The sequence below is a fragment of the Palaemon carinicauda genome, chromosome 26 (assembly GCF_036898095.1).
Source record: "Palaemon carinicauda isolate YSFRI2023 chromosome 26, ASM3689809v2, whole genome shotgun sequence".
Taxonomy (NCBI): domain Eukaryota; kingdom Metazoa; phylum Arthropoda; class Malacostraca; order Decapoda; family Palaemonidae; genus Palaemon; species Palaemon carinicauda.
In genome coordinates this window covers 79,751,062-79,764,480 of record NC_090750.1, presented here as the reverse complement: position 1 = coordinate 79,764,480, position 13,419 = coordinate 79,751,062, and the positions used below count along the sequence as shown (strand labels likewise).

Below are 13,419 nucleotides of genomic sequence, written 5' to 3'. Positions count from 1 at the left end.
AAGTTAAAATGATAATGAGGTAGAGGAACAGGAAAAGTTAATGAGAGAGAGAGAGAGAGAGAGAGAGAGAGAGAGAGAGAGAGAGAGAGAGAGAGAGAGAGAGAGAGAGAGAGAGAGAGAGAGAGAGAGAGAGAGTTCAACAGCAGGCCAAAGGAAGCCTGTTGCTGGTTTGCTGGATAATTGGGGGACGTCAGTGACAGGATACTCTTTCTATCCTGCCTGTCTCGGAACCCCAAACCGAGAGGTAGTCCTGAATCGGAAGACACCCAAGAGGAAGGATCCTCAACGGAGTCGATTTCTTAGGGCTTGACCCGATCCAGGACTCTCGGAAACCCGAGTCTCTTTACTTAAGATTATCCAGGACGAAAAAGACATCACAGCTATTACTCATCAGAAAATATTTTCCATATCAGCAAACTTCATTATTTTATGCAAAATTTATTAACTTATTTCATAAAATTATATTTGATAAACGGTAATAATTAGGAATTTAGATGTTCTTAATACTAACTATTATTACAACTACGTAGGAATTTCAGAGGTTATTTTTTTTTTTTTTTTTCAAATAAGTCGGTAGTTTGTGGGGCCAAGATTGTACAAAGAGCCTAGGCTGTCATCAGGACAAAAATTCTACTCCTTGTGAAGTTTTCATTGCTAAGAATCCTTAAGAGGAAATGTATTCCGTTGTTAAAATATTATAGGATTAAGAGAGAGAAGACTTATTGGGCTTAAGATCCCAATCTCCACTAATCTGTGTACGTGACTCCGCCCAAACTTGTTTCTCTTATTCACTTTGGACTAATTATAACACAAAATGATGATATATACAAATGTTTATGTTTTGTATAGAGTTTCTTTGAAACACAACTTGATCAAATTGTGTTTTATAAATGAAAGTCTTTTAATACTAATACTAACATCATCAACTATGAATACATAGTACGATTCTCGTAAACCAAATAGGCTTTATAACCTCATATTACTTATTTTGCTACTTTAAAGCGAAGAATTTGGACAGCACAACTGAAGAAAGGAAGCCGGAACGGAGGAACAGTGTAAGGCTGAAGAGAATACAGAAAAGAATGATCGCAAACAAAATATTTCATTATCGGATCAAAGGCTTAAGAGAATTGTATCCGGCCTAACATTCCTCCTTGTCTTTCTGGGTATCACAGGTTGTCCAGACTTTCCCCTTTTCATTATCTTTATCCTCTCCCTATTCCCTTTTTATTCTCCCTATATAAATTACTAATAGCTAGCACTCGTCTGTCAGTCAACATCTTCGTGGAGGGTTTGTTATAGCTGGTGACATTATGTAGGCCTACATATAAGAAGAGATCTTGTATGCGCAGAGAAAAGAAGGAATTGGCATGACTTAGGTTCAATATTATCATTTCCATGTGAATAGTTTTGTTTGAGGGGTTGTATGTCTATTTAAACACTTAGTGAAACTTCACTTGTATCCCAAAGGAAAAGACTATATAGGTCTACAGTGTTTAACTTACCTCTTTTCAGTTCTGAAAATATCTACACAGTCATTTCTAGTTGAAGTTTATCAAACACATATTCTATTCTTTCAACGTCCCCTGACCCTTTATTATTATTATTATTATTATTATTATTACAAGCTAAGCTACAACCCTAATTACAAAAGCAGGAGGGTATTAGCCCATGGGCTCCAACACAGAAAAATAGCCCAATAAGGAAAGGAAACAAGGAACCAAATAAACTGTATGATAATTAATGAATAATTAAAATTAAGTATTTTGAGAACAGTAACAAAATTAAAGCAAATCTTTCATATATAAACTGTAAAATGACTTAAAAATATTTGGTGCAAGTTTGAACTTTAGATTTTCTACCGATTCAACTTTTGTGGATAGTTAATGTGGCACTCTTCCTTATTTCTTCATCTTTGGCTTTGGTCTATAGGATTTTATTTTTTAATTAACCTATTTAATTTGTGTATAAATATTTGAAACCCTTGGGATTTCCTCTGCTCCTTTCTCATTCCGAGCAAGTTGCACAGAAGGAAATTAGCCCATCGATTTTACGGACAAAAATGTTATACAATTAGTTATCCCATATAGAAATAATATTTAAATCCCCGTGTAAATATATTTCTTTTTGATAAATGTAAAATTTATAAGATTTATGTAACAGAATTTAAATTTTGATGGGTTTCTAATTAAAAATCACATAAAGATTTGAAATATAAATATATTATGAAATTATTTTGATCAGTACTGCATGAGCAACGCCTTTTTTAAGGGAAGTTTTCAGTTTCTTTTTCACTTATTTTTGGTGTAAACCAATAAAAAATTTATGAGCATAAAGAAAAATTACGTATGATTATAAGTCTTAGCATTTATCTGGTCTTAGTCGTTTTATTAAGGCAAGGCTTGGCAATATTTTTTGATCTTGAAGAAGTCATTACCGTCGTTCGTTCGTTCGTTCGTTCGTTCGTATAGATTGCCTTGCGTATAGCATGACACGGGCTCTTGTCGTTGGACAGCCCGTAAGAGAATGAATCTGTAAAGAGGAGAACTCCAAAGGAGTAAAAAAGGATATTATTAAGAGGGAGGTTGGGTTTTGAAAGAGAATATTGGTATTGAAAAAGGATGTAAGATGAGGAATAAAAAGAGGAGTTGGATTTGACATGGAAAGTAACCCGAAAAGGAGACTACCTTTTAGGTCCACGAAATGAAAGGTTTTTAGTTAGAGAAAAAGTTTTGATAGTAGCAAGTCCCAGTAAGTAGGAGAGACTGGGAGAGGAGAGATTTTTTTTTCTGCAGTCAAAGAGAAAAGGAGGTTTAAGCAAAAAAAGCTTATCCTTGCTCTGGAGCTGGGTTAATGAGTGGTTGCAGGAAAGTGGGAGTCGAAGATAAGGACAGGACTCTGGGAAGGATCTGGATGGCAATGGGTATAAGGTCATTCAAGGTGAGGGACTCAATTTGTTGAGCCAAGGATGTAGGTTGAGGAGTTGGAGTTGCAGGATGAGGCGTTGAAACTGCTTGCAGTTGGGTTGCGGGTGCAGGAGGTGTTGCAACTGCTTGCAGTTTGGTTGCGGGTGCAGGAGGTGTTGCAACTGCTTGCAGTTTGGTTGCAGGTCCAGGAATGATGGTTGATATGCGTTGTTTTGCAATTGCAGGGGCAGGAACTGTGGTAGGCTGGCGTTGTCTTCGTTGTCGAGGAATTCGCTGGTCCTTGGGCTGAGACATCAAAGCTGGGGTGTTGGTTTTAGGAGTACTAGTGCCCTTCATGGCAGCTATCCTCCTCAATCGTTCAAGGCAGCGCTTGTTCCAGGTGTGATGAGTTCTGGAGCAATTTCGGCACTTAGAGTGAGTTTCTTTCCCGTTCTTGTGGGCCTGAAAACAGATCTCGGTGTCGTGGCGTTGGCTGCAGACACCACAGGTTGCAGGGCCTTGACAGTCCTCCTTGTGGTGACCGTAGCGTTGACAGTTGTAGCAGCGAAGTGGCTCAGGGGTGTAGTCGGTAACTGGGAACGTCCCCCAAACTCCAAGATCCAGGGATGAAGGACTGGACCTATAAAGGTGGCTAAGAGCCTTCTGACTGGGACGTTGTCTCTGTTTTTGCAGCGGTCAGCCCTGTCTACGTTGTTGCAGGAGGTGACGATAGTAAGTGGCATTGAAGTGGGGTATCTAGAGATGATGACTTTCCTCCGAACTAAGGCTGGGTCTAGCAGGATCAGGTCTGGTTCCTCTTGTAGGTGGCTGGCAGTAGTCGAATCCTTGGGAATGATGATGACATCTCCCCTTCGATTCGGTCGAGCAGAGAGTTGCATGCCAGGCTTTGCAGCAACTGAAGCGTAGGATGTAGAGCTGTTTGTTAGCCTAAACTTTGGGAGAGGTATCCTAGGCTCAGGCTGGGGATCTGGAAGGCTGGCAGCGATGGTGGTGGCCTCCTGGAGAAGGCTTTGTAGACAGGAAACGCAGTTGCAGTCAATTGGATGTTCCCCTGTGGGCTCAACAACCTCCATGGCAATGGAGGGGACAGCTGCTGGGGTAGGTGAAACGGCTGCAACAGGGTCTGGCTGTATAACTAACTGGCAAAGAGACAGATAAGGAAGAGTCTCGAGGCTCATTCCTTGGTATCAATAAGGGCGATGGTGGGGGCTCTACAGGAGCTGGTGAGGGTCTGTCAGGGCTCTTCCTTCGTTTAGAAGGGATAGCAGACTCCTCTGGAGTGGTAGGAGCAGATCGGAAGTGGTGCAGGAGCTTGTAGGATGCAGTCTTGCAGTTCTTACAGTTGCAACGAACGTTGTGATGTGGCAGGGTCATGTCATCAACTTCATTGGATTTAAGGCCAACCAAGTTAAAGAGGTGAACTCGTTTGTCGTGGTATTCATGGCAGTCATGGCAGTCACATTCGGGGTCATTGTAGAGTTCCTGCAATGCCGGATGCTTCCGTAAAGATCCCATGCCCAATTGCCAAGAAAGGCAATAGACATGGCGAAACTCTACGGGGAGAGCGGTGAAGATTTGTCTCGAGAAGATTGTCCAAGAGATGAACGTCGTCGGCAGTTGTCATTACCGTTTTTCTTGATATATAGGGTTTAAATGCGATTTTTTTTATCCAATTTCATCCTGAAATTAGTTATAGCCACCATTTATGATTTTCCAACTATTTCCTTGTTTCAAATTCATGGCCGTCTTCTGATACTTTGCAACATATCCTGTCTTGTTTCTCGGTCTGTTCACGTTCCCAAAATGTTTTGCATTACTTAATTTACACAGGTCACAAACAGCATCTCTGTATTTTTTCCTGAAGTTTGCCTTTATTTTTATCCTTGATTTTATTATTAGAGGGAGATTTGATAGTTTTATTCCCCATTGGATCTCTGATTTCGAGGTACAAGAGAGAATCCATACATTTAGTTTTTAAGATTCATGGCTTATTTAATTATGAAAAACGTCTAAAGGTGCAAAGTTTATATATATATATATATATATATATATATATATATATATATATATATATATATATATATATATATATATATATATATATATATGAATCAGGGTTCAGTTCTATTATAGTCCTCAAAATAAAATACCCTTCTCGTTTAGTGTGTGTATATATATATATATATATATATATATATATATATATATATATATATATATTATACTGTGTATGTATATATGTGTGTGTGTGTATATATATATATATATATATATATATATATATATATATATATATACATATATATATATACATATATATATATATATATATATATATATATATATATATATATATATATATATACACTATTGCTAAACGAGAAGGCTATGTTATTTTGATAACTAAACCCTGATTCACTTAAGTATGACGTAGAAAACGTAAAAAAAACGCCATTGTCCTTTCCTTTGATGACAGGGGGGGGGGGAACTAACTGCTCTTCACCTTGCCGCCGAAATGAACGCAAATGGTCGGCTGCATCAAACACACGTTTCACTGAACCGTCGTCACGTGACTTATCGATAAGATGTTCCTGTCAGTCAGATGTATAAGACAGTCTGCTTGTAGAGCTATTACTGCAAGAATGTCCGGATGTAACACTCGTCAACAATGTTACAGAGGCTACTCATTTAAGAGGAGGACGACTAGACCTCACCTTCCTCTCTAGAGCCATACAAAGAGGCGCTAGATAGCAGCTGCACCCTGTATTAACGAGCGATCACATTGCCATAGAAATCAACCTCGAATTGGAGCATTATCCCCCTCCTCCTCCACCCCCCAAAAGGTGGAATCCAGACTTTGCAGACTGGAGAAAATTCGAAGCAACTATGACAGAATGGGCTCTGGAATACATTAAAAACCCTCATAATGATATTTCCACCCTATCACTCGACTCCAACAAACAACTAGATGCAGCCGCAAGTGTTTCCATGCCTCAGAAAAAACACTCTGAGAGGAAACACGCTGATGCCTGGTACTATAACAGCCGCATCAAAGAAATGAATGCCAGGATTAATAGGACCAGAAAACTTCTCAGAAGACACGGAACTGACGAGCTCCATGACTTACTTGTGGAGATCATCAAACACTCTGTGAAAGTATCACTGGAAGTCAAAACGGATAAATGGTACTCGTGGTGCCATGAAATCAACTTCAACACATCCCTAGCCAACATATGGGGCTGGTTCAACAAAGTCTCTGGGAAATATAACACACCCAGAGTCACACACCCAGACCCATTAGCTGAAGCCAACAGAATTGCAAACAACTTTGCTGACAGAGCAAAAAGCACCAACCTACCTCTGCAGACAATAAACAGGCAGAGAACACTACTTCCAATCAGGAACAACATCATTGAAGCCGCCTGCAACATGGTAGATGATACAGACAGCCCCTATACCATGGAGGAACTAAATACGGCCCTTGAAAGGGGCAGAAAAGATACTGCCCCTAGAGCCGACCTCATCACATACAGTATGTTGAGGAATATGGGAAGCCACGCGAAGTTGGTGTACTTGCACCTGATTAACAGAACACACACAGATAGACTACGCCCAACAACATGGAACCAACAGGACACCAAGCCCATCCCCAAACCCAAGGAACCAGACGCCTACCGACCCATAACTTTGATTAGCTGCACCGAGAAAGTAGCTGAGAGAATGGTACTCAACCGACTGCAGTGGAAAATAGGCCAATTACATCACCGCCTATATGCCTACAGGAGCGGCATAGGCACTCAAGAATGTATAACAGATGTCCTATCAACAATTAATGACAAAAAAACCCTTTGTCATATTCCTCGACCTAGAGAAAGCCTTTGAGCTAGCCAGCTCACCAGCCATTCTCTTCACACTTGTAGAAAAGAGAGTAAAAGGACATCTACTAGCCTGGACTCGAAATTACACAACAAATCGAGAAGCCAGAGTCACCTTCCAAGGAAAAACAATCTATTTCATCCCCCTAGAAAACGGAACACCACGAGGAGGCATTCTAAGCCCCTACCTCTTCAATTTATTAATGGAGAACCTAGCCACTCTAATTCTCCCAAATGGAGTGGAAATCTTCATATATGCAGATGACATATGTATCATATGTCCAAATAAAGCACATGCAAGAAATGCCACCCAAAAGGAATTGGATATGATCCAGACCAACTGCAACGATCTTGGTCTAAAGATCAACACCAACAAAACAAAAGCCATGGCTATAAAACATCTGCAAAAACCTTAGAACTTTACTCTGAGGGGTGAAGCCATTGAATGGGTAAATCAATTCATGTACCTTGGAGTAATCATTAGCAAAACGCTATCATCTGCTAATGAAGTAACATACCTAAGAGAGAAGACAAAAATTCGTCTATCAGCCATGAGACGAATGTCCTCCCTCAAACAAGGAGTATCAAACAACCTCCTAAGACTGTTTTATCTACAAGCAATTCGATCTCACATCGATTATGCAGCACCTACTCTCACCACAATGACTGACACCCAAAAAGAATCATTGGAAGTAGCGCAAAACAACGCCATGAGATTCATCTGTGGCGCTCCAATGTGGACAAGACTCTGCTTACTAAGAGTAGAAACTAACCTAATTTCCCTGTTAGCCAGAATTGACATTAGAAATAGCAGTATAATATTCAAGTCAATCATCGCAGACAGGACAAGCCCACTTAACAACAAACTGAAAAGACTCCTACCTCTAGCAGAAGAGATAGACCCATCCAAATCTCATGCAAAGAAACTGCTAGACACACTTAGAAGGATGCAAATGCAAAATGAGGCCCACAAAACCAAGGGACAACAAAAGCACGAAGGCTACAGCACTCCTGCCCCTTGGGCTCAGGACCCCATCAAATACAACTTTGCCATCCTACCAGCAGCCAGCAAAGCCCTCTGTACACCAGAGCAACTAACTGAAGCTGCAAAGAGTGCAATCAACAACACACCTGCACCCAACATCTACTATACAGATGGATCAGTAGACTGCGAAATCCCTGCAGCTGCTGCTGCAGTTGTCTCCCCATCTGGATATAGAGAAAATTGGAGGCTTTCTAACCATGCCTCTACACTACAAACTGAGCTTGTGGCTATTGCAAAAGCCCTAGAATACTCAGCCGACCTACAGTATGGAAACACAACGATCCATACAGATTCCAGAGGAGCCATCCTGGCTCTCAGAAACAAGGAACCAACAGAGAATGTTTACATCATAATAGCAATCCAATTCCTAGCCTTAGATCACAAAAACAATAACAGACAAGTGACTCTGAACTGGATTCCAAGTCATACCGACATTGCTGGCAATGACGAGGCCGATCACTTAGCAAAATCAGCCTTAATGTGCCAGTCAATAAGTATTACTGTGCAACCCTCACTCAAAACCATCCAGAATCAAATGGCAGCCTACTGCAACATCCAAAGGACTAGCGAAGTAAGGCGAGCCTTCCTGGATGGATCAAGATCTGCAAAGTGGTATATTGAAGCTACAAATATACTACCACACCCAATTGCAAGGAAAACACCACGCCAGGACGCTATCATCATCTGTAGACTGCGACTGGGATATCTATGCTGCTGGCAAATCATCCTAGACAACGATGAAGACCAAGCAACACAGCACAGACGAACAAGACCGTGCAATTACTGTAATCTAGACACAGAAGAACCACTACAGCACTACCTACAGCACTGTCAAGAAACTAGCCTACTTCGACAGGATCTCAACCCAAATAATCCTGCAACTGCAACAGCAATTGTCAAACACATAATTGCAAATGTTGATGCCCTCTCGGCCTTTCTCCGCAGCTACCCTCCACCTAGATAACGTAACAACTGCACCGGTTTGCCACCTCAAAAATCCTTTCAACTTCTATGCTGAGATCAGAACGACTGCTGGCGGCTGAGGGCAATAACTGCACTCTTGTTTGGAGGCAGTTTTGCGCTCCTGTCCTTCCTCTCAGCGATGGGAGGGAGTGCAGAGCCGTTGGTGGTTTTTCTGGTTTTCAACACCTCTTCCACTGCAATCTCTCTTTTTCAATTCAGGTATCCCCTCTAACCATTAATACCCAGACTGTCTCAATAATCACTATTATTCTTAAATCTTTATTTTTTTTTCTATTATTACAGGTACAGGAATATTTCATTCCACCTATTTCCTACCACTCAAGCAGCTACTATTCTCTTCTTTCAGCTATCTCCTACATAGCTGAATTCTCATACTATACCTCTGCCTAATAACTTAAGCTTAAACCACTATGAAGTTTTCATGCTTCACTTATACCAATATCTTCAACAAAAAAACTCCTCAATTCCCTCCCGAGCCCTCCTACTTATCGGGACTTATTACTATAACTCTTTTTCTCTAAGGACTGGAGCCATTGGGCTCCTGGGAAGGATATCCCCTTCCAGCAGTCACCTTCTTCACTCTCTAAACAGGCTTATCCATGCCTGGTACCATCCTCAACCCAAAAAACCTAACCCCAATATCCTAAAATAAAAGTTACAGAATACCCCATACCCCAAATACCTAACCCAAAAAAAATCCTACCAAAACACCTATGGGCTGCAAGATTGCAAAAGCCCGTGTCTGGCTAAAAGGGCCAGGCAATCAAAAAAAAAAAAAAAAAAAAAAAAAGATGTGTTCCTGATCCATTCATGGCCGCTTATGTCTACACCTTAGAAGTCAAATGAAAACTTCCAGCTTGTGTTAGAATATTTAAGAAATTCTTTTAATTTTGAAGTGTCTAATATATTTAGAATATTTAAGAAATTCTTTTAATTTTGAAATGTCTAAAATATTATTTTCTACATTCCGTTTTCCATAACACCATTTTCTTCGTATATGCGTTTATTTTGTCACTGTTTGTAAAAAATATTTACTTTTGAAACACCAGCACTGAATCATTGATCAGATGGTTAAATTTCTCAAAAATATCAGCCATGCTGGTATTTTTTTTTTTTTTTTAATGGAACAATCCTCTGATCTATTATCACACAGGAATGTATAGCAATTCATTTCGAAGAACTTATTGTATTGCAAATTTTACCGAAAAAAAAAAGACACTCAAGGGGGTGGTAATAGTATAGAACACCACGCTCTCCATTTACTCCAATATAATGTAATCCTGCAGTTCTCACCTTCTTGCACAGTAATTAGGGGGTTATTTAAATTCTGGGAAAGCAATAATTAGCAAGATATGTTGAAGAGGGGGGAGGGATTATAAAAAGAAAATAGCTCTGTTTCCTCACTAAAAGACTTGGAACTGACATGTCAACATCGTCAACCAAACAGAATTCGTGATGCCAGCGTACATTTGATTTACTGTATATTCAAAATATACTTAATTAAAAATGGATTAATTACTCAGAAGTGTCCTTAAAATATGCAATTTACAAATAGTAACACTTCTGAGTAATAACAATTCTTGGTTAAGTATGTTTTGAATATACAGTATATCAAAAGTACGCTGGCATCACGAACTTCTGTTTATGTACGCTGGCATCACGATCTGTTTGGTTGACTATGTTGACGTCAGTTCCATGTCGTTTAGTGAGGAAACAGAGCTATTTTCTTTTTATAACCCCTTCTCCCCTCTTCAACATATCTTGCTAATTATTGCTTTCCCAGAATTTAAATAACCACCTAATTACTGTGCAAGAAGGTGAGAACTGCAGGATTACATTATATTGGAGTAAATGGAGAGCATGGTGTTCTATATTATTACCGAAAAGCTATTACTTTTTCTTATAGCTTCCTCCTGCGCATTAGCAGTAGGACCTACTTTCCAGTAGTTTGTTGTTTAATAATTACTTTTTAGAGAAGTCTAAATGAGGGCCAAAGTAATAGCCATAAAACACAAAAAAAATTTAAAATGCTAGTGAGGTAGAGGAACAGGAAAAGTTAATGAGAGAGAGAGAGCTTTACCTTATTGCCTTATTTTTTGTTTGGGTTCCCCCAGGTCCCTCAGTGTGAGGCCCCTCGTATATCCACCAGAGAGTTGCTAATGCATCTTCCGGTGTATTTTGCATCTTCCAGTCTTGGATGGTCTGGGATGCATCTTAGGTATTTATCGAGCTTATTCTTAAACACATCTACGCTCACTCCTGATATGTTTCTTAGATGAGCTGGCAGCACATTAAATAGTCGCTGCATTATCGATGCTGGTGCGTAGTGGATTAATGTCCTGTGCGCCTTTCTCGGTTTACCTGGAATATTTTTTGGCACTATTAATCTACCTCGGCTTGCTCTTTCTGATATTTTAAGCTCCATGATGTTTTCAGTAATTCCTTCTATTTGCTTCCATGCTTGTATTATCATGTAGCGTTCTCTTCTCCTTTCTAGACTGTATAGTTTTAAAAATTGCAGTCTTTCCCAGTAGTCAAGGTCCTTTACTTCTTCTATTCTAGCAGTATAGGACCTTTGTACACTCTATTTGCGCAATATCCTTTTGGTAGTGTGGGTACCATATCACATTGCAGTACTCGAGTGTACTACGCACATAAGTTTTGTAAAGCATAATCATGTGTTCAGCTTTTCTTGTTTTAAAGTGTCTGAATAACATTCCCATTTTTGCTTTACATTTAGCCAACAGTGTTGCTATTTGGTCGTTGCATAACATATTCCTATTTAGAATTACACCAAGGTCTTTAATTGCTTCCTTGTTTGTGATTGTCTCATTATTAGGTCCCTTGTATGCATACACCATTCCTTCTCTGTTTCCATAATTTATTGATTCGAATTTATCAGAGTTAAATACCATCCTATTTATCTCCGCCCATTCATCTATTTTGTTTAGATCTCTTTGTAGTGAGTTCCTATCTTCATCACAAGTAATTTCTCTACTTATTCTTGTATCATCGGCGAAACTTCTCACTACGGAGTTTTCAACATCACAGTCTATGTCTGAGATCATAATAACAAACAGCAGTGCAGCTAATACCGTACCTTGTGGCACACCCGATATTACCTGGGCTTCATCTGCTTTCTCGTCATTTGCAACCACTATCTGTTTTCTGTTTTGCAGGAATTCTTTTACCCATTTTCCTATCTTTCTCACAATATTATGCTTTCTCATTTTTCTCCAATATGTTATGGTCTACCTTGTCAAAGGCTTTTGCAAAATCTAGATAGATCACATCTGTGTCTTTTTCATTTATCATATTTTTGTATGTTTTCATAGTGTGCTATCAGTTGGGTCTGTGTACTTTTTCCAGGCACGAAACCGTGTTGACCCATATTAAACAAATTATTTTTGACTAAATAGTTCATTATTTTCTTTTTTATTACCCTCTCATACACTTTTATATTATGTGATGTTAGACTAACAGGTCTATAATTGCTTGCCTCTAGTCTTGATCCACTTTTGAAGATAGGGGTTATATAAGCTAATTTATGTTTAACATATATCTCGCTCATATCTACACTCTGTCTTAGCAGTATTGCAAGCGGCTTCGCGATAGTGTTTGCAGTTTTTTTTAACAAAATCGCTGGAACTCCATCTGGTCCGGCTGCCGATCCATTTTTAATTTCGTTTATAGCCGTGACAATATCTGCTTCATTAATATCTATATCCGTTAAATATTCAACATTTTCTTCTCTCATTTCTGTTTCATTATTCTCATTCGCAATTCTTGGCGTGAACTCACTCTTATATTTTTCTGCTAATATGTTGCATATTTCCTTTTTTTCATTCGTTAGCCGTCCTTCAATTCTTAGAGGGCCTATTTCTATTCTCCCTTTATTCATCTTTTTTGCATAGGAGTAAAGTACTTTGGGGTTTCTTTTTATATTTTGAAGTGTCCTTTCTTCTAAGTCCCTTTTTTCATTTTCATTCGACTGTATAATCTTTTGTTCTGCATTTTCTATCTTACATTTTATTTCCCTCATTTTCCACACATTTTTTTCTTTTGCAAGATTTTTCTTCCACTTTCTATTTTTCTGAAATAAGATCCTTCTGTCTCTTGGTATGCACGTCTTATGTTTATTGTTTTTTTTCGGTACATATTTTTCAACAATTTTCTCCAGTATTTTGTACAGTTTTACAAATACATTTTCCCATTCTTTATTCAGTTCTTCATTTATTTCTGACCATTTTATATTCTTACTGTAAAAATTATATTTTCCATATCCTTCCCAAAGTTTTGGGCTTTTATTAATTCTGTGATCACTTGCTTTGGTATGAACTATCAATTCTATGACATTGTGGTCTGAAATTCCCGTGTTATACACTATTATTTCTTTAACATAATTCACCTCATTCACAAATACTAGATCTAGGACATTTTCCTTTCTTGTTGGAATGTGGTTTATTTGTTGCATATTATGTTCTAATAGCATATCTTGAAGCTTTTCAGAGAGAGAGAGAGAGAGAGAGAGAGAGAGAGAGAGAGAGAGAGAGAGAGAGAGAGAATTCAACAACAGACCAAAGAAAGC

General features: G+C 38.9%; 1 protein-coding gene across 1 annotated transcript; it reads right to left on the bottom strand.

Moving 5' to 3' along the window:
- Nucleotides 1-2,828: 2,828 nt before the first annotated feature.
- Nucleotides 2,829-3,263, bottom strand: LOC137620030 (uncharacterized). Its single transcript, XM_068350309.1, has one exon. The coding sequence runs from the start codon at nucleotides 3,261-3,263 to the stop codon at nucleotides 2,829-2,831; it is 435 nt and encodes a 144-aa protein (XP_068206410.1).
- Between the last annotated feature and the right edge of the window lie 10,156 nt (nucleotides 3,264-13,419).